This window comes from Zootoca vivipara, chromosome 7 (assembly GCF_965207765.1).
Source record: "Zootoca vivipara chromosome 7, rZooViv2.hap1.1, whole genome shotgun sequence".
NCBI classification, from domain to species: domain Eukaryota; kingdom Metazoa; phylum Chordata; class Lepidosauria; order Squamata; family Lacertidae; genus Zootoca; species Zootoca vivipara.
Window position 1 is genome coordinate 16,465,429 of NC_142590.1, and position 27,498 is coordinate 16,492,926.

At 40.0% G+C, this 27,498-nt stretch overlaps 1 protein-coding gene across 3 annotated transcripts in view; it reads right to left on the minus strand.

Annotated features, from left to right (window-relative positions):
* Positions 1-333: 333 nt before the first annotated feature.
* The window catches only part of KIF14 (kinesin family member 14), a 33,894-nt gene continuing 6,729 nt past the window's right edge, over positions 334-27,498 (minus strand). The window contains exons 7-29 of one of the 3 annotated variants that reach the window (XM_088673754.1): positions 24,987-25,094; positions 24,119-24,235; positions 22,652-22,770; positions 21,390-21,562; positions 20,481-20,628; positions 19,961-20,024; positions 19,617-19,801; positions 18,709-18,811; positions 18,343-18,503; positions 17,409-17,556; positions 16,108-16,260; positions 15,108-15,225; positions 13,912-14,002; positions 13,353-13,491; positions 12,610-12,710; positions 12,001-12,077; positions 10,861-11,085; positions 10,552-10,736; positions 9,925-10,083; positions 9,340-9,462; positions 6,094-6,168; positions 5,162-5,300; positions 334-2,415 (exon numbers count right to left, since the gene is read on the minus strand). In XM_088673754.1, coding sequence (XP_088529880.1) covers positions 2,024-2,415; positions 5,162-5,300; positions 6,094-6,168; positions 9,340-9,462; positions 9,925-10,083; positions 10,552-10,736; positions 10,861-11,085; positions 12,001-12,077; positions 12,610-12,710; positions 13,353-13,491; positions 13,912-14,002; positions 15,108-15,225; positions 16,108-16,260; positions 17,409-17,556; positions 18,343-18,503; positions 18,709-18,811; positions 19,617-19,801; positions 19,961-20,024; positions 20,481-20,628; positions 21,390-21,562; positions 22,652-22,770; positions 24,119-24,235; positions 24,987-25,094 — 3,303 coding nt within the window. In that variant the 3' untranslated portion in view covers positions 334-2,023. Of the gene's footprint in view, positions 2,416-5,161; positions 5,301-6,093; positions 6,169-9,339; positions 9,463-9,924; positions 10,084-10,551; positions 10,737-10,860; positions 11,086-12,000; positions 12,078-12,609; positions 12,711-13,352; positions 13,492-13,911; positions 14,006-15,107; positions 15,226-16,107; positions 16,261-17,408; positions 17,557-18,342; positions 18,504-18,708; positions 18,812-19,616; positions 19,802-19,960; positions 20,025-20,480; positions 20,629-21,389; positions 21,563-22,651; positions 22,771-24,118; positions 24,236-24,986; positions 25,095-27,498 lie in introns of all 3 variants that reach the window. The other 2 variants (XM_088673755.1, XM_035122895.3) reach the window with 2 other exon arrangements.

Sequence of the window (27,498 nt, forward strand, 5' to 3'; positions counted from 1 at the left end):
ACACTATATTATAAATAGTTAGTGGCTGGAATCCAAAGAACCATATATAGTGTACTGCCCAAGGGCTTTTCAGCTTCCCTATTCTGAGGGGGGCGGGAAGAGTGCTGCCCCGTGGCACCCTGAAAAGCAACCCTATGAGGCATGAGGAGCAGGACACAGGAAGCAGGGAATTGTCAACCTGTTACCCTCCACAGCTTCTTAGCAAAATCCCAGTGCCTATACACACACACACACACACACACACCCCACTAGAAATAAAATGAAAATACAAAAAAAATCAGCAGGTGAGCTCCAAAATATGAATATATGAGTTTTTAAAAACCCTCTAAAACATTTACACTTGAATAGAATAGTTTAATATCACTTTTGTACAGCATTTAAAACTCAATATATATGGTTCAAGGCAGATACTTGTTTTTAAAAAACAACCAATAATGTTTACATGTACCTTATGCTTTATATGCAAATTCTGCTGTTTGTAAGCACCTTATATACAAATTTGTGTATGTAAATATACGTGTATAGACAATACATGATTAGGAGGAGTTACATTTACAAGCATCAATCAAAACTGGTACTATAAAAATGTGAAAGCCAGCACTGTGTTTTTGTTTTAAGGGATTTTAAAAATTCTCAACAATTGAAATAGTTTGTGTCTGGTCAACGATCATTTTAAAGCCTTTTAACGAATGATGAATGAGTTCTGTTGTACTGTGTGGTACACCATTAAAAGTAAAGTTGACTTTTAGGTGTCCGAACAACTCTGTTGGTAAACCATAATTATACTGGAAAAGCTCTGCTAAAAAGAATTAAACATGTTATTCCTAAAAAAAACCAAAACAAGTACTGCATATAAATTACAAAATAATAAAAAGCTTGTTCTTTAAAATTAAGGCTGAGGGAACTTACCATACTCAGAAGCTACATCCCTTTCACTTATTTGTTTTAAAAATCATCGTCACCAAACTGAGAAGCTGTTACTTTTTAAATCACTTTACCTCATACCCTCTTATTCCATGTAATCAAATGGAATCCAAAGGGCAGTATTGCCATTTCCTTTCCTCTGTGCCCTGGAAAACCATACCTAAAGGTTGGAGTCCTTTGAAGTGGCTTCTCACTAGCACTGAGCAGTTATTGCTGAAAGGGGACACCCTTGTGGTACACACAAGCCATTTGCATGGGTGCAGACATGAGTCTCTTTGGAGGCTAGCCATCTTGCAGGTTCAGTGGCAGCAAGAGACCTCTTCTAAGCCTCTTATTCTACAACTTGAACTGTGCCCAAAGAATGGCAGCAAAACAATGGTGTATTTTTAAAATTATTCATATAAAATGACACATCACTACCCAAGCAACTATGTCCCCATTTCCCAAGAATTCCACGTTAAATATATTTGGCCTAGGTGCTGCAACTGCCTACTAAACATTAAACATTTATAGACCCCAAGAGCTAAGAAATATGACCAGCAAGGTTAATGCAACTCCTTCGATGTTGGAGCATGGTTTTAAAATGAAGCTATTACATGCATGCAGAATGAATTAAATTTTAACGACTGAATTTTCTGACTTGCCTCGCAGCTTAAAATATGCATCTTGGACTTCCTTTTGGTGTGAATTTGCAGCTTCTTTAGGGACCAGTGACTATATCAGCCAGCCAAGAACTGGGAGCAGGCAAGACTCCTCTGAACAGTACATATAAGATATTTGGGGAACCGGGCACCCTTCTCATGGGATGATTTGCAATCTTTTACCTGCACCTTAAGAGATAAAAATTTAGTGAACTGAGAGTTCATAAATTAAAGGCTTATATGTGAATGGATTCACACAATGCCTTAAATATGAAAGTAAAAGAGGGAGACCTGCACTTACTCCATTCACCACAGAAGGGCAATCTTGGCTGGGTGAGCATGTGAACTGGCCCAAAGACTTCTTGTTCCAAGCCTCCATTTTTTTTCAGATGCCAACACAATAGCCAACATAACCGTTACAGTGTTTATTTCCTGCATTCCGTAAGTTAAGCAATAATTTATACCCAATGGATTCCACTAGGTGAAGCTTCCCCTAAGCTTTCAGGTAGAGACCAATGTAGATGTTCCCATTTTGGAGCTCCTTTCTGCTCCCAGATGTTTAGAGCTTCATCCTCTTCAAGTTGTTTTCCTTCAGAAAAAGAATTTTGCATACAACTGTCCTGAACTTTTGATGAATTCTGTCCATGTTCAAGTTCAAAACTTATAATGAGTGATTTTGCTACAGAGTCCAATTCTCTATGGTTCACAGAAGGCTCTGGGGTTTTACAAACACGATTGTCTGCTGTATCAGTGGATAATACAGATGGGTTGCAGAGAGTGTTAAAATTCCCAGTTAAGATGCAAATCTTTTCTATGAAATACCTAAGTGGACTTCTGTTTCTATATGAGCCTGTGAAAAACAAAGGTAAAAAAGCCAGTAAGTTAAAAATCATTAGGAAGAAATTTGAATAATCTGCACATCGTTTGAAGAGACTCCAAAAGGAACAACAGATTTATGCACATAGCTTATTTTTGTTTTTCATTAAAAAAAATGTTCAGGAGGCTTGGAGAATGATTGCAGAAATATGGTTGTTTACCTTACTATAATTTGTTCCACAAGGTGGGGATATGCTCATGGCTTCCACTGGCAAAATCAACCATTGACATAACATAAAGTGCTGCATTTGAGGCACCCAGAAAATAATAATAATAATAATAATAATAATAAATTTTTATTTATACCCCGCCCTCCCCAGTCAAAAACCGGGCTCAGGGCGGCTGACACCAACAGAACCACAATAAAACATAAAAACAATTAATTAAAATACAGATTAAAATACAGTATTAAAATTTAAAGTGCAGCCTCATTTCAAGTAGGCCATAAGTGGCTGACACCAACAGAACCACAATAAAACATAAAAACAATTAGTTAAAATACAGATTAAAATACAGTATTAAAATTTAAAGTGCAGCCTCATTTCAAGTAGGCCATAAATCCAAGCCATGAGGGAGAAAAACACAGGGGTCAGGCTGAGTCTAACTCAAAGGCCAGGCGGAACAGCTCTGTCTTGCAGGCCCTGCGGAAAGATGACAAATCCCGCAGGGCCCTGGTCTCCTGGGAAAGAGCGTTCCACCAGGTTGGGGCCAGTACTGAAAAGGCCCTGGCTCTAGTAGAGGCCAATCTAGCCATCTTATGACTCGGGATCTCCAGAATATTATTGTTTGTGGACCTTAAGGTCCTCCGCGGGGCATACCAGGAGAGGCGGTCCCGTAGGTACGAGGGTCCCAAGTCGCATAGGGCTTTAAAGGTCAAAACCAGCACCTTAAACCTGATCCTGTACTCCACCGGGAGCCAGTGCAGCTGGTAAAGCACTGGATGAATGTGATCCCACGGCCGGGACCCTGTAAGGAGCCTCGCCGCGGCATTCTGCACCCGCTGGAGTTTCTGGGTCAGCTTTAAGGGCAACCCTGCGTAGAGCGAGTTACAATAGTCAAGCCTGGAGGTGATCGTCGCATGGATCACTGTGGCCAGATCGGGGCGAGAGAGGTAAGGGACCAACTGCTTGATGCGGCGGAGATGGAAAAATGCCACCTTTGCTGTGGATGCAACCTGCGCCTCCATGGAAAGGGAGGCGTCAAAGGTTACACCCAAACTCTTGACAGAAGGCGCTGGTACCAATTGAGCCCCTGCAAAAGATGGGAGTTGGCCCCCCAACCCCATGTCGCCCCGACCTAGCCAGAGGACCTCTGTCTTCGAAGGATTTAACTTCAGTCGGCTCCCACGTAGCCATCCAGCCACAGCTTCCAAGCACCTGGTGAGTGTGTCCGGGGCTGAGGCAGGGCAGCCGTCCATCAACAGATAGATCTGGGTGTCATCAGCATATTGATGACAACCCAGCCCAAAACTCCGGACAATCTGGGCAAGGGGGCGCATAAAGATATTAAAAAGCATTGGGGAAAGGATTGCGCCTTGCGGGACTCCACACACCAAGGGGTGCCGCGGCGACAACTCCCTCCCTAGCGCCACTCTCTGTCCCCGACCTGAGATGAAGGAACGCAGCCATTGTTGGACTGTGCCCTGAATCCCCACGTCGGCAAGGCGGTGGTCTAAAAGGTCATGATCGACCATATCGAAGGCTGCTGACAGGTCTAAAAGAATCAGCAGTCCCGACCCACCTCGATCCAGCTGTCTACGGAGATCATCTGTTAAGGCTACCAGAGCTGTCTCGGTCCCATGACCAGGGCGAAAGCCGGACTGAAATGGATCTAGAGCTGATGTTTCATCCAGAAACCTACCAAGCTGTTCGGCAACCACTCTCTCAATTATCTTACCCAGGTACGGAAGATACTGCATGCAAGCTTTGTTCAAGTATTTGTTCAAGTATTAGGTATCCTACTACATGCTTTTTAAATTTTAGATGTTAAGAAGGGAGAAAGGCTGTCATTCATTGTAGAAAAGGATTGAATGGGGAGGCTTTTTTCAGTCTGATAGTTACGTTCCCTAATAGGCAATCTTAGCTCGTAGACAAAGTGAAGATTTTAAAGGTGGTCAACAACGAAGACCTTAATAAATAAATAAAAACAAGTGTAATTACTTATCATAGATGCACTGAGAGAAAATGCGGAGATCTAAATTTTAAATACACTGCATACAGAAGAAACAATAATGTTTCTGGGTCTGAACACCATGAGATCCCCACAAAAGTTTCTCTTCACTCACTTTGTTACCCTCTGGTGAAGCTCTAGCAGCAAAACTGCTTTCTCATTGTTGGCTTCTGCTTTCAATCAGTAATATGAAGTTTGTACACTTCATGCCAGGCCTATATCTCCATCACAGTCACTGACTTTAGCATGAGAAGTACCACACGATCTAAGCAACTCTTACAAGTTACCAATGAAATGTGAGAATGCCTGCAGAAAAGCAGTTCTGCAACAGCAAGGCTAAAGAGCCAATGTGAATTTGGTCTTGATCAAGGAGACAATAAGTTTATTCAAAAAGAAAAAGATCGCAATGACCATTTTCCATCATAGACATTGTAAAGCAAATGGAGGACTCCAGCACCAATTGATGTACGTATCTCTTTAAAGCATACTCTTAAAGTGGTTTTAAAAATCCAGTCATTTATCACAGTACCTTATAACAAAAATTAACATACCTTGTAATGAAGAAGTAACCATCTGACGGACTTGATCTAGGCAATGGTGTAATTCCAAGAATGCAACAGCTTTGCTAGTTGCTTTCTTTAACTCCTGATCAACACCTTCTTCAGTCCCTGATATATTTGCTGCTACTTTCTGTGTCAATGAATATATTGGTTTTCAGAAAATGACAGACAATACAAACAATTTTATCCCTGAGAGTACTGTCCCTTAGGGTTGCTTTTCATACTGCTTTTGAAAAAGAAGTGGCCTTGGTTTTTCAAGAACTATATCAGTCTTTTAAAGATCTGTGAAGATGCAACCTGTGTACAATAAGGCCCTCTTCACATAATTGTTAGGTGTGGAGGGAGGCATTTTTGTTTAATCATTATTATTTTGCAGTTCCCCCTTCCCTATAGAGCCCCTCACACTAGCTCCCACACTGTTCCAATGAGATTTGAGACAGTGTGTGCATTTGGGGCTGCAGATGGGGCGGTGCAGGGGATTGGCAAGAAGCACCAGCCTCTCTGTTCCACTGAGAGAAGCCTTAAGTGGATCAAAGTGTCTTCCATCTGCAAAGTAAGACAGTTGGATACAACCCATTATTGTGTAAATTGAGGAAGGAGAACTTCTGGCCTTCCATATATTGTTGGGCTACAGTTCCCACCATCCCTGACCATTGGTCATGCTGGTTGAGGCTGATGGCAGTTGGAATGGAACAACATCTAGAGGCCCACAGGGTTCCCCATCCTTGAAGTAAGCAAATCCTGGAAAACTTATTTATACATATTGGCATTGATTGGCTAAATATCTCTTCTAAGTGCCCAAACTTCAAGAATAACAGGAAAATGTTTTATTTCATTTGAATTTCACTGTAATATGTAAGCACCAATATACTACTCTGCTAAGTCTAAAGTGAAAAATGTAACTAAGCAAGAGCTCCGTTTACCTTTTTACAACCAGCTATTATATTTTCAAGGATTTTAGCCAAATCCATAGCTTTAGTCTTTATTTGATTCTGAACCTGCAAAGAAAAGCGTTAAGACGTTTTAAATTATATTCTACTTAAATTTAAACCATAAACATAAAACAGTTTCTAACACAAGCTGAGATTTGCAGAAACTTTGGCCTGGTTCATGAATAACAGCCTCTACAATGTTTGGGATGTAGCATAGTGGCTAGAGCCCATTCCCCTTTGCCACCCAACAAATGTAATATTCTAATATGAACAGGGAAAGGGGAGAGAAGTGTATATTGGGGCATTGCACATGTGGATATCCACATAGAACACCTGTCTCAGACAATACAAAATTTGTGTAATGCCAGTGAAAATATAAAAGGCTGTCCCTACTACCGTACCATCATATGAAGAGGGTCACAGCATTCAGTGACCTCATTTACATGCAATGCCATGGCAAACCATGGTTGTGCTAATGAGTGTTGTTGTTTAGTCGTTTAGTCGTGTCCAACTCTTCGTGACCCCATGGACCATAGCACGCCAGGCACTCCTGTTTTGCACTGCCTCCCGCAGTTTGGTCAAACTCATGTTCGTAGCTTCGAGAACACTGTCCAACCATCTCGTCCTCTGTCGTCCCCTTCTCCTTGTGCCCTCAATCTTTCCCAACATCAGGGTCTTTTTCAAGGATTCTTCTCTTCTCATGAGGTGGCCAAAGTATTGGAGCCTCAGCTTCAGGATCTATCCTTCCAGGGAGCACTCAGGGCTGATTTCCTTAAGAATAGATAGGTTTGATCTTCTTGCAGTCCATGGGACTCTCAAAAGTCTCCTCCAGCACCATAATTCAAAAGCATCAATTCTTCGGCGATCAGCCTTCTTTATGGTCCAGCTCTCACTTCCATACATCACTACTGGGAAAACCATAGCTTTAACTATACGGACCTTTGTCGGCAAGGTGATGTCTGCTTTTTAAGATGTTGTCTAGGTTTGTCATTGCTTTTCTCCCAAGAAGCAGGCGTCTTTTAATTTTGTGACTGCTGTCACCATCTGCAGTGATCAAGGAGCCCAAGAAAGTAAAATCTCTCACTGCCTCCATTTCTTCCCCTTCTATTTGCCAGGAGGTGATGGGACCAGTGGCCATGATCTTGGTTTTTTTGATGTTGAGCTTCAGACCATATTTTGCGCTCTCCTCTTTCACCCTCATTAAAAGGTTCTTTAATTCCTCCTCGCTTTCTGCCATCAAGGTTGTGTCATCTGCATATCTGAGGTTGTTGATATTTCTTCCGGCAATCTTAATTGCTAATGAGTAGGCTCTCAGAAATGAATCTGTGGCTGCTTTGTTGCTCCTCCAGTTGTTCTGCTGCTGTGCTGCCCTGTGCCTTATGCACCATTTTAACCTGGGCTCTTGTGTTTCTCCTGTGGTTTACAGTTTGTGAATTGTATTAGGGAAAGGAAAAGTATGAGCCTGGGGTCAAACAACATGCTTGGCTAAACCCATGGCTTAGCACAGGGCAGGAAAAGAACAACCAAAGGAGGAGCAAAACAAGAGCTTGCATGATTGCTTGCTCACACTAAACAGTGGTTTGGCTTAGTGGTTTTTGTGTGTGTGTGAAATAGACTCTTATGTATGAATAGACCATTGGTTTAGATTGCAAACTAACCAAGAATTCATGTCTCCACAAATAAAACTTGAAATTATTAAAACCTGAAAATCTATCTTAATATTATTCAAATAATATATATATTGAACAACAGATGCCTATGCCACCTTGCACACCACTTTTGAAACAGGATATCCGAAAGCAGTTTATGCATTGTGGCACTGGAGCTCTGGGATGTCAACTCCTAAAAAAAAAAAAAGAAGTTACACATTCTATTGAGCATTGCCAGTACAGTGATACCTTGGTTCCCAAACGGCTTAGTTGTTGAACAAATTGGCTCCCGAACGCTGCAAACCCGGAAGTAAGTGTTCTGGTTTGCGAACGTTTTTCAGAAGCCAAATGTCTGACGTGCCTTCCGCAGCTTCCGATTGAGTGCAAAAAGCTCCTGCAGCCAATCGGAAGCTGTGCCTTGGTTTTCAAACGGTTTCAGGAGTTGAACAGACTCCCAGAATGGATTAAGTTCGAGAACCAAGGTATCACTGTAGTAGCATTTTGCATCTTGGACAATATATTTTAGAATATCAGCTGTCATAAGAAAAATGCTTCCCATTTTGCCACTTATGATTCCTTATTAATTTTACAGCGTAATTAAACAGAGAGTTTTCATGCATTTAAGATTAACACTTTAGTTATCCCCTCTTAATGCTACAGTCTGTCTGCCAAGGCAGCAAAGACCAATACCAAAATAAATAAATAAATGTAATATTGTTCACTACAGACAGCATTCTGGTTTTGTTTTTGTTTTAATCTACTGCCCTTGTAGCAGACACATTGGTTTAAAGAAGCCAACAATTTAACCTTTAAGCAGCCAACAGTTTCATTATGCCATGTGTTTTAAGCATAGCTGCCAAGTCTCCCGTTTTCCCCGGGAAAACCCCTTTTTTTACTTACCTTTTCCCGGTGGTCCCCCATATCACTTCGTCTCCCGTTTTTCTCCGTTATTTTCTCCTGCCGGTGGCCATTTTTTTTCTTTCCGATTTGCCCTTCTATGGGCACCAAAAATGGCCACCGCCAGCTTCAAAAGCCGCATGTACGCATGTCCGGAAGTGCATAGACGTGTTGGCGGCGGCCATTTTGGTGCCCATAGATGGGCGGAGCGACACCGGAAGTTGCGTCGGAGCACTTCCTGACATGCGCACAAGCGATTTTTGAAGCTGGCGGTGGCCATTTTGGGTGCCCATAGAAGCATAGCTGCCAAGTTTTCCCTTTTCTCGCGAGGAAGCCTATTCAGCATAAGGGAAAATCCCTGTAAAAAAGGGATAACTTGGCAGCTATGCATAGAAGGGCAAATCGACACCGGAAGTTACATCGACGCAACTTCCGGTGTCAAATGGCTGCCGGTCCCGGATTCTGCAGTCCGGAACTTGGAAGGTAAGGTTTTAAGTGTTTCTGTGGTATGTGTAGCTGTGAGAAAATGTGCAAATGCTGATTATACATACGCAATTCTGCATATGAAAATCACCAGTCACAAATATAAACAGTGTGAAGCTTAAAACTGCACTATTAAATTTATGACATAGGAAAAAATATGCTTCCCTCCTCATGCATAAATGATAGTTTATAATTATTACCACATCACCTCATTTTGTGGATACCATTTTAAGAGTTCATTCCACATTGCCTTAGATTTTTTCTGTATGCAGTTTAAAAGGTGTTCCAGTCCAGAGACCATTCCATCACAGATGTCTGGTATGAACTGCTTCTGAAAACAAGAAGAGATATATTTTTTAAAAAAATCCAAGCCAGTTATAGTTTTTAGAAGTCTCATCATCTGAAAGGGCCACAGATTCCCCATCCCTACAGTGGTTTGTTGGTACTTTCTTTATCCATTGTGTTGCACCCACCCCATCAGGTCTTTTTATCCACAGATCTGCAAAACCATGGTTTGACTTACTGTGACATGTAAACCTGACACCTCTGTACAGTGGTACCTCTGGTTAAGAACTTAATTCGTTCAGGAGGTCCATTCTTAAACTGAAACTGTTCTTAACCTGAAGCACCACTTTAGCTAATGGGGCCTCCTGCTGCCACCGCGCCGCCGGAGCACGATTTCTGTTCTCATCCTGAAGCAAAGTTCTTAACCTGAGGTACTATTTCTGGGTTAGTGGAGTTTGTAACCTGAAGTGTTTGTAACCCGAGGTACCACTGTATCTGTCTGCCTTACCTTTGGGTTGCTTGCATCACTTTTATTTTCTGCAGAAAGATGCAGGTCTGAGCCAGTAAGTACCACCAAGTGTCCTGTGTATTTTGCCATTTGTTTCAACATCTGCATTATTTTCTTTTGTGCTTCTACTACTACTGAAGACAAATCTGAACAACCGCCCTGATAAAGCAAAAATACGATGTTAATAAATGCTTGTTGCAAGCATCTTTATGATTCATTCCTATTCATATTGTGACAACAGTATAGTCTTGTTCCAGCATCAGAAACATGACATCATAATATTTGCAATGTACACTGACAGATAATACAACTTTGGCCAATGCAGCCGTACCTTGGTTTTCAAACAGCTTAGTTCTCGAATGTTTTGGCTCCCAAATGCCACAAACCCGGGAGTGACTTTTCCAGTTTGCGAACTATTTTTGGAAGCCGAACATCCGACGGGACTTCCGCGACTCCTGATTGGTTGCAGGAGCTTCCTGCAGCCAATCAGAAGCTGCCCTTTGGTTTCCGAACATTTTGGAAGTTGAATGGACTTCCGAAATGGATTCCGTTCAACTTCCAAGGTACGACTGTACTTCCAATTGTTCTCTTTCATTCCTAAAGGATGGCCGTAACAAGAAAACTTACCCGCAAGAGCAATTGCAGGTATGCTCCCAGGTGTTTTACACTCTCCCTTAGTTCATCATGAATCATTACAAATTCTTCATTTTTTCGAAAACTGTTCAGCCAGTGCTTGGTTAGAACAACAAGCTGTTCGAAAGCTGAACTAATCTTGATGCTGCAGGAGTGAGCAGTATGGTTAACAGTGAAAACTGAAAAGATAGAAAGAAAGCAAATTATTCTGGATTATTCAGGAAATGTGCATTTGTAAATAAATTATATGAGGTTCAAAGCTAGAACTCAAAAAGGGGCTACTAACTCAGCAATAGAACTTACAGTTCTCTTGACTTTGTTCGGCTTGCTCATAAGCCTTTATCAAAGCAGAGACTCCAGCATAAACATTAAACAATGTTGCTAAAAGGCTTTGTGCTATGCTCTCTTCCTCTTCTTCATTAGTCTGTCCCAAGACATCCAAAGCTGAATCTATCAGTTCCTTACATATGCCAGGTAGAGATGATTCAGGTAGGTCTGAGCCCAGGCTGCCCAATTTATTTGCTGAGTCTGTGATGACAGAACAGTGTGAAGAAAGCATACATATATAAAATATACATATACATATAGAATACATACATATAGAAAATATACATATACAATAGAAAACTGGACTTAATTGTGAAGTGCTCTTCTGGTTAGCTGAGAGTGAAGCATACAAGAAAGGGTTAATTTCCCTTACAAAAGTCAGGGGGTCCAGTCTGGAAATCAGTCTAGTTTTGACTGTACCTTCTAGAAGAGATTTACCCTTTCCTGTATGCTCCACTCCTCCATTGAGTGAGAATGAGTAGGTCAGTATTTTGATGGATCTCTTACCCTACTTTTTAAAATACGGAGTAGAACTATGGCAAAAAAGTAGAGCCTTTTTGAAAAAGCAGGTTTGTTGTTTGTAAATTATGATGATGATGATGATATAATAAATAATATAAAACTAAATATGACTTGATAGAGAGCAATATATATTTCTCTAATGAAGTGATTTATATATTGCTCTTCATTAAAATTGATCCTAAAACAAGTTACAGTATAAAAAGTGAGCACGTATTACCAGTAAAACCAGCTGTATAAAACTAACAAACGTAAGATCATCATTGCATACAGTAAACTAAGAAATCAGAAGGGGCAGGTTGCCTACTCCACATCTGGTTTGACCAAAAGTGTAGGTAAATAAGTGTGCTTTCAAATGGCACCAAAAACTCATCAGTTAAGTTTGTGAAGGGAGGGCATTCTGCAACCAGGGTGCCAATATTGAGAATACTCTCTCACGTGTTGCTGCACACCTGGCAAAAAATATAGAAAGGAACACTATCCCCTATAAATATGGGAATAACAACTCATTTTTAAAGAAAAATTATAAACCACTAAAAATGAACGCAACATTAAATATAGCTTTTGAAGGTGACAGGATTATAAGTGCATACACACCTGACAGGTATGAATTGTGCAGTCTCATCTTTACCTCAGACAAACATCCAGAAATTCTTTTGCTCCTCCTCAAACTTCTATCAAAATTGACCAAGAATGGAGGGGGAGAAAACAAAGCAGGACAGGTGTTTTTAAACTTTTGTGGCTTCCACTAATTTTCTGAAACTCATGCATACATTTATTTACATCTGGTTTCTAGTGAGAAACTATTCATTTATCTTGCCGCTGCTGGATGAACACAGCAACAGTTCAAAGAACTCTGGAAACCACCCCTTTCTAAATATATTAATCTGGGCTTGCACTGGCTCCCTCAGCAGAAACCTTCACTGCCCCTATAAAGGAGATGGGGAAAGATCAGTCTTGGTGGGAGATTCTTCACATACATTTCTTGCTTTGTCCTGTTTTGCAAAGGAGGCTAAGAAGCTACGCTTCCCATCATTACTACATTTCCAAAACATTTTATTTTTTTTGCAGGTGTAGATACTGAACTACCTATAAGCATCCCTAAAGGGTCATAATTCCTTTCCACTCACTATTGGTATATACTTCTCTAGATATTTTTGTAAAGAGGCAGAATTTAACATTAAATTCAAACTAGAAATTATTTACCTCCTTGAAGAAACAGAAGAGATGGATGCATTTGAAAAATCAGGTTCCCATTCATCAGTGGGATCATAAAAAATCTCATCAGCTTTGTTAGTATTGTTCATCTGGAAAGGAAAGAAACCCGTTTTGTTAAAGGTGTTGGAGAAGGGAAGGCTAAAACCTTCATCAATCTGGAAAAAAGCTGCTAGCTCCAAAACAAAGTCTTTTATGTGGGCAGCACAGAGGACTCTTAACACCCCCAGACAAGAAGAAAAAGATATTACCATCCCTTTACTTCAGGATACGGACTGAAGTTTGGACCAGAAAGGGGAATTTCTCCAATCTTATCTGTCTTTCTCTCTCTCTCTCCATTACATCCCTGATGTTTTGGCTAAATCCTCATCAGCAAACACCTTCTTTCTCCAAGCTACACTGCACTATGTTTTCTAAACATTTTTCCTCCAGATCTCTTTCTCTGTTCCACCACTGCTTGCTCCTCCAGCATCTCCTCCCTTGCCCCTGTCACTCTCCAAATCCCCATCTTGAGGTCACTGACTTCTGCCCTCCCCTACAGCCATAGGCTGTTCTGTGAAGTGTTGAAACCAAACCTTTCACTGGGTTCCAGGGACACTGACACCCAACCAATTCTCAGTTAGCAGCCTTTGGCGACATGGACGGGTACTTATATTGGATGCAGTGTCTTTTAAATCAGATTTACTCAGGCAAATTTTGAAACTGCCTCTTTCTCATGTTATTCCCAAACAAACCTCATAGACTTCTTTCATTGCAGCCAATTTATCTTCAAATTTTTCCAAACTCCAGAATGTTGCAACACCAAGCCTGATGTTACGGACTTGAACTTGAAGGGAATGGCCAGGACCATTTTTATTATCCATTGCATCATGCCTGATGGAACAAACAAATCAATTTACTCCCAGAACATGAAGTATCTGTAATTATTGGATGTGTCCCTTGATTACCATTATCTTTCTGTGGTGTTGGGGTATTTTACACACAGATAGCAAGAAAAAACACCTTACAAATAGGTGCTTGATTTTGGAATGAAAAAGCCCGCAACTAGCCAGGAACATTATGCTAGCCTTTTCAGGGGAAAAACCCGAGTACAGGAAATCTCACTGAATTTTCACTAAACCTTTGTCCTTCAATTCCAGAATTGTATTTCCCCCTCTTTTTTCCTTTTATTTTTTAAGAACTATACATTCTTATCAGAAATGCTATATTTGATTATTCAAAGGAAGTCATCAAGCCACAGAACATAAAAAGCATATGCAGCACTACTTCTAATATTTTAGTTCAAATACTTACCTACAAAAAACAGTGTGTTTCTCTAATTTACTGCTAATAGTGTTGGCCTCCTTGATCATCATGGACAGCTTCAAAGAATTCCAGTTTGGCTCTGCTAAATATATATTTTTCAAAGAAAAAGATAATGGACTTTTTCTGTAATTACTGGTTAATAATTATGCAATCAGTCATTGAACTGGTAATCCCTGAAATTCTTTTTAAATTCCACACAGGACAGGACAGGATGATTTTTGTATCTATGAGAAATGCACAAAAACATTTAAGCACCCATACACCCATACTGTATAATTTCATACTGCTCCCTCCCAAGTCTGCTCTCATAACAGGTTTGGAAAGAAACTGAAAAGCAGTATATTCAAAAGCTTCCAAGTGAATGGATAAGAAATGTGGTTGGTTGGTTGGTTTTAAAAAAGGGCAGCCCTCCAAGCAAACAGTGTTAGAAACTGGGATATGAAAGCTAGGAGCCAAATGGTACCTTAAACCTAGTTCATGGGAGCAACAACCGAATGTCTAGGGGTGCATTTTTATAACAAGAATACAAAGCTGAAAATGAATAAATTGCAGCTAAAATATTTCGTTCATTTTTAACAGGGTCTAGTCCTTCCCCTGCCCACCCCCCTAATATTCTTAAGAGGGCCTCTTCTCCAGTCTTCAGAGAGTAGCTTGAAGTGGGGAGGTAGAAAAAGGTCCTCCTTTCCTTCCACTCTGCAGTTTTATTCTGAAATCTTAGGCACTGTACTGCGTCCAGAGCTCAGAAATTGCTCGTGCTAATGAAATTCCCTGTCACAAAATGCACTTAGAACACTGGGAGTTTTGAACACTGCAAGCAAATATATAAATCCTTAAAAAACCAGTATGCCCTCTCTCCCTAGTTGCAAGGAGAAGATATATTTTCAATGTTACAGGTAGGAAGCCGTGTTGGTTTGACGTAGTCGAAACAAAAAATTAAAAAAAATCCTTCCAGTAGCACCTTAGAGACCAACTAAGTTTGCCATAGGTATGAGCTTTCGTGTGCATGCACACTTCTTCAGATACTTAGTTGGCCTCTAAGGTGCTACTGATATTTTCAACACAGAGATGAAGAGAGCCTTCCTAGATTCCTGTTGAAAGAAAGGTCTTTACTGTATATAGATACTCTTACGTTTGTTTGTGGTTAACCACCATACAGATAGCTGTATATAATAATGTAACCATACCTTTATTTCTGTTTCCATGAGTCTGCTGAAGCATTGCCACTTCCTGAGCAATTTTCTGCTTCTCAGCTTCCAGAGCTTCTAGAATCTTGGCACGACAAATGACATGATCTTCTAAAACCTACCACAAAGCAAGGGATTATGAGATTTTTCAGCAAAAGCTGCACAGCTTCTGAGAAGGAAGGGGTGTTATTTAATACGATACATATAATATTCTGTTGATATTTTGTTGATCCAAAATGAAATAAATTCTATTAGTTATATTGCCTTATCCATTACCCTCAAAACATATACAGTACACAAAGATAGTCATGAAAAAATGCTCCTTCCATTTAGGCTTGAGGGGAAAACCACAAACTTTTAAAACTGATTTTAGAAAACAACTAATTAAAACTAGGATGATTTTATCTAAGGCACGGAACCTCTAAGTACCAGCTGCTGGGGGCAAAATGACAATTACAAGGGATGACCATCATTTTTATGCCATGCTTACAACTTTCCAGGGGTATAGCTAATTATGATCTGATTCAGCAAAGCAGATCTTTTAAAACAAAAACAAAAAAAAACACACGTTAGAGTTACGTAAAACTGACTCAGACCAAACTTGCAACTATTAATCCTCAGCTAATACTCCATTCACAGGGACAGATATGCCATTTTCTTTAATCTTCACATTTGCCAAGAACAGTTTTAAAAAGAGGTCTTAGTTCCCTTCCAATATGATTGCAAATATTTTACATTGCAGAGAGTGATTACACAACACAGCTTCAAGGGATGCCTTTCCATTGCCCAGCTGTAACAGGCACATCAGCAGAGCACCCAAAGTTACATAAACTATCATTTCCCAAATATCAGTCGATCTCATGAAAGGGTAGAGCTAGAGGGTGCCTGTGACATAGTTTCTTGGAGTTATGCTGCATAGAATGTATAGTACTAGATCACGGTACACTGTCCAATTGATAAGACAAGATGCTAGGTTTTATGTTTCGTTTTTAAAATTTACCTCCCTGGCAGCCAATGTCTCCATTTCCAAGCGCTTCTTGTTTACGTGTACCTCTAGCTCAAGGCCCCGTTTTGCTTGCTCCAGCTCTTGAATTTTGTTTACAGCTATTTTATTATTCATTTCCTGCAGTTGTTTCCTCCGGGATTCTTCTTCCTAAGAAAACAAAAGAATTAATAATATGTGCCAATAACAACAACAAAAATGCTTGACCCAGGCAAAACCATTGCCCCAGAATAAGCAATATTCTCTACTTACTTACACAAACACACACACACATTTCATAAAAATCTTGGAGGTAAGCTCTTTCATTTTCTCTCTCACTCCATTTTCATCAGATTTTCATACATTCCTGGACCACCTTCAGACAAGGTAGTGAAAGTGCTTTGGGTATACAGTACTCAGAGACAATTCAAACACGCAGAAATAATTTGTAAACTAAAAAAAGAAAAAAGTTCTAAAGCTGAGCGGAAACTGAGGACTGAGTATGCTCATCCTTTTTCAGAAGCCAGCACCTAATCTGAACACTCTGATGCTATATATTACAGTGGGGGAGAGGTTTAGAAAGATGAGGAAGAAGAAAGATATCGTTTTCCTTCCTGGAGATACTATATTTGTGGGTTTTATATGTTGGAAGCAACCTTGGAAGAGCCAGGCCCTAAAAGATGACCTAAAAATAAGCCAAATGCACACACACACACACACACACACACACACACACGTGGTATAGGATAGTGTTGCGAACCAAGATCCCAGAATATTCACAGTTGAGTTGGTGTCATTATGAATTGAAATTAGCGGGTAGGAACACATAACAGCCAGATTGCGTCAATTGTTTCAGTTAGGGACAGCTCAGTTTGAAGAGCATGAGACTCTTAATCTTCCAACTCTACAATTCTATGATTCTAAGAGGGTTTTAATTTTTTTTAAAAAAAAACCTAGGTGCCATTCTCTAACAGCCCAATTCACGACCAGTTATAGTAAACTACTAAAATGTAAGTGGATTTCACTCTGTTAGCCTCCAGCTTCAGGACAGAGAGGTGATGTACCACAAAAAACTGTCCAGTGCATATTTATTTATTCTTTCCCATTCTCAAGGAAGTCCCTTATGCAGACCGTCTGTGTAAGCAGGGATACACATTTGAATGTACAGTATATCCTCATCTAGAATGAAGTGTACATGCAAGCCTCTTGAACGGAGCAGTTACATCTTTCGATGCAGATAGCAATGTAACCCTATCCTCCCCATTCAGTGTTACTTTCTATGGGATCAAGTGTATTTAAAATACTTATTAATGACTCACCAGCTGTGCTTCTAATGATTTTATCTGGCTCTCATAAATTTTCTGCTGAGAACTAAGTTCTTCTTGGGCCACTTCTTTTGCGATTTGGATACTTTGCATCATTTCTTCCTTAGCTTTCAGGCGTGCTTCTTCTATTTCTGATTCAAGTCTACAGGGTGTTTTAAAAAGCAACTGATAAAATCTATATCCAACTAGCTATGGCTGTTCTAACACAAAAGAAAAGTAGTATAGAAACACACTAGTTATCCCAAGTCATTAATACTACTATCCTATATATCTCTACCCAGAAGTAAGACCCAGTGAGTTCAATGGGGCTTATTCTGAGCTAAGAGGGTGCAGGATTGCAGTTTAGATACTATTTCCAATCCCCAAACATGCACACCCAAAAGTAGGAGCTTCAATCATCTTAATATGCTGCGCAGGACAATCCTTTCACCTATATTACAGTATAAATGCAAGTCTGAAACTCAGTACTTTTCCAAAAATGAAGGGATTAGTTTTTCAAATTTCAACATATTTTTTTTCTGGTATTAGGAGACCCATTTGTTCCAAAGAAAACATGAAGAAAGGCTACATGATAATGTAACTTGCCACTCTTGCCACTCATTGCTTTGCTATATTCCTGTTAGCACCATAACAAAATTTAATGCTAATTTTTGCTTGAACACCAATGAAACTTACCATATCAGCTCTAAGAGCAACAGTGGGCTCTAAGCTGTCTAAACTTAAGCATGTTTAGTGGCAACAGGATTTCTAGATGTTGATGGGAATTCCGTAAGACACCTTTCTTACATAGAAAGTAAATGTTTGTCCATTTTAGTATCTCCAACCTATACAAAAATCAAAGTTCTAAAAACTAGGGTGCAACATTCATGTCACGCACAAGAAGGAATACACATTTACCATTTAAGTCAGAATTTCTACTAGTACTCACTGAGCCCTTTGTGAAGCCAGTAATTCATTCTTCGCAAATTCAAAGCCACTTGGACCATCCTCAGGAGGGGAAGTGCCACAAGAAAGACTTTTGACTTTCTGAACTTCTACTGGATGATTAAACCGAAAATAGTGGTCTCCTCCAAGAATGACACGGTCACCCTAAAAAATCCAAGATATATGCTTGGTGCATGTTAAAAATGAATTTTGTGTGTGCACGTGTATGCAAGCGCTTATGCACATGAGTGACATCAAATAAGATCATGCTTAGTCATCCAAAATCTACACTAAACCAGCATATGACACATGAATTTAAACTTCTGTCCCAATTTGACATGCAAATAAATCTCTGTTCCAACCAACTCACATGATGGAGAAATGTAGGGCTTAAAATGCATTTTCCATTAACGTATGTATTCGCTCCTCGCAGTGGAATAATACTCACAACACCATCCATGTGTTTGATAATACTACAAATAAGAAATATGTTATTATCAGTAAAGCTTAAAGTAAGGAAGAGTGTGACAAATCACTTTGGGATACACACGTATACCAGGAATCAAACAGCTACCCAATTGAATTTTTGATCCCTTTGCCACATCTTGACATCCTACTTTGGAAACAAGCCTGTGTTTCAAAGGCATTCCACGTGAGAAACTGCTGCCGGGGGTGGGGGAGAGGAGGAAGAAGCAGTTTTAACTTATTTGCATTCACGTAACTAGTTTCTTTGGATCATAGCTTCATTCATGCTTCAGCACAATAGCCAATATACTTGAAAACAAATAGGATTTTTTAAAAAATGATTATGCTCCATTACAAATATAACATGAGAGCACAAGAGAAATTATGCTGCATCAGATTTATATGAGCAGGGATGGGAAGGAGGTGTTTATCACCTCCATCTAGTGCAGCATCCTGTTTCCTACAGCTGGCAACTAAATGTTTGTGAAAAATCTGTAAGCCCTCATCCATTGTTGCTTGCCAGCATTTGGTATTGAAGGGCACCCTGCCTTTTAATATGGAAGTTTCCTATAGCCTTGACTAGTAGCAATTGATAAACATATCCCTCCATGAATCTGTCATCCTAATCTGTCAACTTAAACACATGAATTCTGCCCCATTTACTTTCAGCTAAATTTGTTTTAGCCTGGATTATAAATCTACTACACAAGATAATGCACCTATTTATTTCAGTGGAGCTGCATATTAACCAGAGGAATCGTGCAGAGCAAAAGACCCATTTATCATTATTTGTTAATTTGGAGAAACACCTACCAATGGTCGTCGGCAATCAGGACGCCAGACAGCTGAATATCATGATGTGAATTTGGCTTGCATTTCCCAACTGTTGTTTGTCCTTCCTTGATCATGTATAGCAACATGTCAGAGAGCTGGGGATCTTCATTGAGATTGACTAAATTAGGCAAACTATTGTCAACCTTGAATGTAATGCCAGCTTTCTAAAATAAAAGATTCAGAACATTACATATTGCATGCAAATGAAAGCAACTTTTTGTTCATTTGCTGTTGTAGGAATATGATGCAGGTAAGGAAGAAGAATGACACTTGGGAAAACTATTATTTTGCATTCACAATTGAATGTACTTGAAAAATGGTACCTGTAACTCCATTGTTTCCTCAAATTTCTTTTTTTCTGCTTGTTCAAGTTTTTCTTTCCAGGCCCTTTATTTATCAGGGGAAATAAAATGGTGGTTCAACTTATTATCATTTTGCAAATGTAATTCTAAGACTACCAAAAGGGATACATAATCTAGAGAAGGATGGAGTTGCCACTGGATAATATTTATATCATTACATACTATTAGAAACAAAGTTTAAGCAATTAAAAAACCATCATTATATTTGCATAACAGGAAATTTACGAAGATCACTGGATTTAAGAGGAGTCTTAAATCAATAATTACTTAGGTGAATGTTAAAACTATCAATTTGAGTTAAACAGTCTGGCACCAACATAGTTATTATTATTTAATTACGGTAGTTATTATTTATGTGCAAACTTTATGCAAGAATGCACAATTAAATGTATAGATTATATTTCAATGGGGAAAAATAAAAAATGGAGGGGAACCTTCCTTTAGCAGTCTGTATTTTTGAGGAGACATCAAGAACTAGTACCTTTGCATCTCTGCCATCTCCCTCTCTTGTTGGTATAGCTTCACTCTTAAAGATGTTATTTCTTGCATATAAAGCCTTTGTTTTTCAGGGTCCACATTCTGAGCATTTTTCTGAGCCAATTTCAGTTTCTCAATTTCAGCTTTCAATTCTACATTTAACAAGAGAGTTCAGCAGCTAGTAAAAATGGCATCTCTTATATTGGCAAATATTCTGGATTGGCATTTATGAGTGGAATTCAGTGTCTCACAGTAACAAATTTTATATCTACACAAGCATTTCAGCATGACAGATGGAATGGATCTACTGTCCTCCCCCTCTGTGCTGTTCTGGGAGTTCTTCTGCCCTCCCCAGCCAATTTGGTGGAACACAGGGGGAAGACCCATTTTGCAAGTGGAAGTCCTTGTGCTGACAGGGCTTGATAGATGAATCTTACCCACAATGCTTGCAATTTAAAAGTTACCTGCATATTGAGTAAATGCAAGTATTTGGGTTTGTGTTTTTTTTAAATGCAGTATATCAACTAAACACCTAAAAATGTACAGTATGAATGTAAAAAAAAACCACACACATTTGCAAACATGTAACATGCAGACACACTTGTCAGGGAGCTGTGATCACCTCTGAGCTGTTTGAAAGTATTTTGCACTTCAGGCTGCCAATGAGCACATTAGGTTCCTCCCTTTGATAGAAAGCCTATGGAGCAATGCACTGAGGCAATTTCATCACATTATCATTAAAATAATGATTCCTTGCCATTTTTGTGGGTTTCAATTGCAAGCATTTGTCCATAAATTGATGCAGTTTTCTTTCGGATTACTTCCTCTTAGTAAGTGTATACTTTGTAAGAAATCTAGGAACAACTTGGCATTGGGCTATTTAAGTAAGAAGCAAAATAGTTCTCAGGCTTACCTCGGATTAGTTTTGCATTTATGTCTTCATTGACTTTGGCAATGTTGATTATGAAACAAGCTTGTTTAGCATACCGAAGGGTACTCAGTGTTTCTTCTATATTGCTGGCGGCAGGGCTAATTGTGGCAATCATAGCAGTTTTCGAGTTTCCACCAAGACTTTCCTTTAACAGCCTACATTTGAAAGAAAATAAAAGCACAATGATTTCCCCCAGTTTGGATTTATTTTAAGACTACACTATATTCTCTGAAGATACAACAAAGTACATGTTTGGGGCATTTTGCAGGATCCAATTCTTTATGTAGATTAGAATAAAGATGCCTAAGTTCTTCACCTGTGGAATCAGATACAGGTCAGTCACCTCTCTACCCAGTTGGCTCCCTGCCTCCAAACAACATGTCACCATTCGCCTTGCACTTCCCCCTGGACTCCTGCCAGCACAAAGGCAAAGGATGGACCAAAGGACTATGGGACAACACCAATGGTTTCTTTTGGGTGGGGGAATCTTCTCATCAGAACAGAGTTGGGAAGTTTAACTCATAAACTCAGCATCCCTCCCAGTACTGGAACAGACAGATTCCCAGAGGTGTGTGCATCATTACAGAGGCCTCTTGACTAATTCTCCCCAAAGTACTGAGAAAACTGGGGGGGGGGGACTGCAGCAAAAGTCAGAAGTGGTACACAACTGTTAGGTGTACTTCATTCAACTTGGCCTGGGCTGTGTCCCAAGAACTTGTTCAGGAAACAGTGCAGCCCATGCCAAAGAATGCATGCCTCACCCCACCACCCCTAGGGCTGAAGAAAGGAATGTCTTGGGGGCCTTCAGAAATCAGAAGTCTAAGCGCTGGCTGGCTTAAAAGCAGTGCCTTTCCCACAGATATCAGCCGAAGGTGCTAGTGGAAATAGGCCCCAAATATTAAGGCATTATCCATTTTTTTCCTATATGCAAGAATAACCAGTTGAGAATAAGGCAAATTTGCTCTACCAGTTGTCCTCTGGGATCAATCGAAATCACTTTGAAAATTAGCTCATTTCCATTGTCAGGAAATAGAAAAGCAGAGGGCCAAAATGAATGGGTAGAGAGGGTGGAAGAGTGGTTTGAACAATGTGGGACATAAGTAGATCTAATTCCATTTTTTACTATTATAGGCTGTGTTTCTATGAAAATCTTTGATAATAATTCAATGCTGCCAAGAAAGAAAGGATCATTACAAAAACCGATTTTTAAAAAAGCTGTTACGGCACACAAGATATTTACATACCACGTAAGAACAGATTCACGATATGGAATGAACACCTTCCTCCTGCTCTGATTTTGCTCAGACAGTGCAGAAATAACTTTCCCCAGAGTTAACAGGGATTTATTTATACTCACACCTTCCTATATTGAGAAGGAGAAAAACAGTAAATAGCATCAACATGTTATGTCCTAGTTTTTCCAAAGGCGCCACAAGGTCATTAATTCTCACCAGCATTAATCCCATTAGGGCACCTAAACATGACTAAGGTGCCTAACATCACTGGTATACCAGCCCTGTTATATCTCTTGTTCATAATGCTTATCATAGCTGTGATTTACTGCAGTATACAGGTAGGTGCCTAAACCCAGGTACAATATTGCACAAAGCAAAGGAATATCCACTTCTATTTGCTGTTCATTTCAGAGGCGTGGGGCATCCCCATCATTATATTCAATTCTAGGCCACTTTTACAATTAATTTGAGACCTGCATGTATAGGGCAGTATACAAATTTAATAAATGATAAATTAATAAATAATTTGCCTAAATATGACTAAGGCCTTCTACTAGTCACCTCACCATCTATATCTTCCACTACCCAAATCACTACCTGTATCTAACAATACTAATATTCCATGTCTTAAAATGTGCACAGGCGGAAGATGCAATCAATCTAGTTCAAACATTTGTTACAGGAAGAATAGTATTTTACAATCGGCTATATAGATGCACATGAACAGGGGGCATATATATTGAAGTTGCAATCTGGCACATCTCTTGTTAAGGCTTCCCGATACCAGTTCACGGTGTCACCTTTCCCAGCCACTGTATTCTCAGGAGCTGCTACTGAAGAAACATAAACGTAACTGGGGTCAGGTCAAGTCAGAACTCATGGCTGGTTGTCCTGGGAATATGGGCCCCAGGATGGCTGAACTGTCCCATGGTTGTTCTTTTTCTTGAATCTGATCTAGAAATGGGATAAAGTGGCAAGAACCTGTGGGTGTAGCAAGGACTAGTAATGAGCTAGGTAGACCAGTAATCTGACACTATATAAAATAACTTGTTAAGTGCTTCTTAACTGGAGAGCCAGTGTGGTGTAGTAGTTAAGAGCGATGGACTCATAATCTGGTGAACTGGGTTCGCGTCCCTGCTCCTCCACATGCAGCTGCTGGGTGACCTTGGGCTAGTCACACTTCTCTGAAGTCTCTCAGTCTCACTCACCTCACAGAGTGTTTGTTGTGGGGGAGGAAGGGAAAGGAGATTGTGAGCCGCTTTGAGACTCCTTAGGGTAGTGATAAAGCGGAATATCAAATCTAAACTACTACTCCTCCTCTTCTTCTTCTTCATGTTTCAAGCTCAATGCCGCAATATTGCATGTTGTGTTGCAGTACGATTTGCTTGGCATGGAGATTAACAAGGTGACTCCACTGGACAGTTGCCCAGTATCTGAGAATATAAGGCCCAGCAGAGTATCTTATATACATTTTACCTTCAGTCTTTCTCCACTGGTTTGAGCTGCAGAACAGCGCTCACTCCCTGCAAGGTCTACTAGGTTCACACGACTGATAATTCTATGTACACATTGCTCCTTTTCCACAATATCCGTCTAAAATAAAGAAATGGCTACAATTAGACATGTTGGGAAGGGATGCAGCTTGCGATGAAGGGATGTAGGTAAGTGTAGGGTATCTGCCTTACATGCAGAAGATCTCAGGTTCAATCCCCGGCATCTCCAGAGAGCGCTGGGAGAGAGTCCTGCCTAAAACTCTGGAGCTGCTGCCAGTCAGTGTATACAACACTACTCCAGATGGACCAATGGTCAACAAAAGGGAGTTTCCTATGATGCTGTGCTATACTTGACTTGCAGTCTATGAACAGTTTAAAAACAAAGCTAGAGATTATCACAAATATTTGTATAAACTATTTTAAAAAAAACCTAGATAATCTCCTTCTTAACCTTCTCTAGTTCTCTAGCATTTAAAACTTCATAAAACAAGTTAGCAACCACATCAATAGGAAGCTAATGCTTACATTATGTTTACAGTAGAAAACAAAAATATGAAGAAAAACAGGGAGCATAGTGTGCAGTCACTCTGCCCATACATAAAATTACTTTAATTCGTAAGTTTAAACAACTTCTGTTGATGCTTGAATTAAGTCTCTCCACTTGAAATCCAAACCATTATTTCCCAGGTTTTATATCAATAAGTGAATTTTCTACTCAAATGTCTGCTGCATTATTGAACTTTTTAAAATAAAAAAGGGAAGAGAGGGGGATGATTTTTTTTTAAAAAAGGACCTGCATTACAAAATGTTATTAAAAAGTAAGTTTAAAAACAAACCAAAATGCCCAGTACCTTTGTTTGTGTCATCACCAGGGTGAAAACAGAATGAGATCGAGAACTCTTGTCATTCATTCCTGTGGCAGCAGTAGCTCTGTGTTTATTTCCTAACTGGAGCCAATTCTGATAAAAAGAGAGGATGTGAAAGTTTGGAGAAAACAGTTGTGAGCACCATGAGGGCTTTTAAAAAATAAAAATAAATGTTTCTAGAACAGCTTGTGCTAACACACACAAAAGCCACTTATAGAATCATAGAATTGTAGAGTTGGAAGGGACCTTGAGGATCATCTAGTCCAACCCCCTACAATGCAGGAATCTCAACCAAAGCATCCATGACCTCTGCTTTAAAATGTCCAGTGAAGGAGAGTCCACATGATTTATCTAGATTTTCAAGCTGTCATTATGTTTAAAAGACAAAACGAAGTAGGGCATTGAAATATTAAAAATAAACACATCATTTGAAATCCATCACTCATCTGCTGCTGCTAGTAGTAGCAGTAGGGTCTTGCTATAAATAAAGCAAGTGGCTCCACCTCACAGCATAGCTCTTTCCTCCTGTACTGGGTTGTAGCTGTGCTCTGCTAGTCATGTATTTGGACTGTACACTCCAAGGTGAGGCATTCTACACATCTCCCCCCCAACTCATCCCCCCAACAAGGAACACGCTGTGTAAAAATAAAATACACAACTAGAAAAAAAGGGGGTTCTTTTTCTTTTTTAAAAAAATTCTTAATTGTCGCAATTAAACATTATCTTCACATATCATAATAAACAGATGCAATCAAAGTAAAAATGAAAAATGAAAATGAAACATTTTCATACCTTATTAAATCCATATTTTGGGATTCCACAGATCCCTTGACTTCTCTCCATTCCCTCCCCCGGTTCTTTTATAATTTCTTATATAGGACATGTCTATAGTTTTCTTATCCTTAAATATTTTCAATTTTAAACATTGTCCTTACCATTACAAGTGTGGGTTTTTTTAAAAGAAAAAAACAGGTTCAAGCCAGTATACAAAGACACAATATATGGCAAGCAAAGTACAAAGCAGCTGTAGCAAACACGACTGGAGCCCAGTGATCCCAGTTTCGAAGAGACAGCTAGGCAGCACATGGCAGCTGCCCCAAATTGTACCCGATGTGGGACCTTGTTAACGTCACAGGCTGAAGGAGGAGTTCACAAGCTCCAATCCTGTTTGCTACAGCAGCTCTGCCGCTTCCAATAATTTCCTTGTGCTGGAGATAATGAAAATATATCATTAATTGTACTTATTTTGATGATTCTGGAGTACCACTTGTATGTACCATATGTCTTATAATAGCGGGTACATTGTGACGAACACATTCATTGTACTTTGCTTGCCATATATTGTGTCTTTGTATGCAGGGACCTGCATGTGGCTGTACGCCTGTTTTTCCCCCAGCAGTATCTTGGGGGATGGCAAGAAGCTCGGTGCTTCTAGTGCAGGTGTCGAAGGTCTCACCTTGGAATACTTAAGATTTTCTGTAACACTACACACCTGACAGGAAGTCAGTGTGGAAGCAAGGGGATATACCAGGCATCCCCAAACTGCGGCCCTCCAGATGTTTTGGCCTACAACTCCCATGATCCCTAGCTAACAAGACCAGTGGTCGGGGAACATGGGAATTGTAGTCCAAAACATCTGGAGGGCTGAAGTTTGGGGATGCCTGGGCTATACTGTCCTTTATGGCACAACTCTGCACACTGCACTAAGTGTGAAGAAATGGCCAAAACACTACCCAACAGCTTAACCAAGTCCTCATTATTTTGGAGTAGACATTTTTATCTGAGCTGCAACAGTTACCAACTGTATTGGTAACAATGATTTTATGAATTGCTTGGTGGCTTTTCATTTTGTTTATATTTAAACAATACTTCTAGCATTAAGAGATATACATCAGACAATTAAACAGAGGTAAAGGGACCACTGACCATTAGGTCCAGTCGTGACTGACTCTGGGGTTGCGGTGCTCATCTCGCATTATTGGCTGAGGGAGCCGGCGTATAGCTTCCAGGTCATGTGGCCAGCATGACAAAGCCACTTCTGGCGAACCAGAGCAGCACACGGAAATGCTGTTTACCTTCCCGCTGTAGTGGTTCCTGTTTATCTACTTGCACTTTGAGGTGCTTTGGAACTGCTAGGTTGGCAGGAGCTGGGACCGAGCAACGGGAGCTCACCCTGTCGCGGGGATTCGAACCGCCAACCTTCTGATTGGCAAGCCCTAGGCTCTGTGGTTTAACCCACAGCGCCACCCGTGTCCCTCTAAAGGTAAAGGGACCCCTGGCCATTAGGTCCAGTCGTGACCGACTCTGGGGTTTCAGTGCTCATCTCGCATTATTGGCCGAGGAAGCCGGCGTACAGCTTCCAGGTCATGGAAGAGATATACATCAGACACTTAAACATACTATAAATTAAAACAAAAGGTTTTACCATTTCTCACAGGAACTCAGGAGAAATGGGTAAAAGGAGAAATCTTAATCCTTCAAGTAATTTTCTATCAGT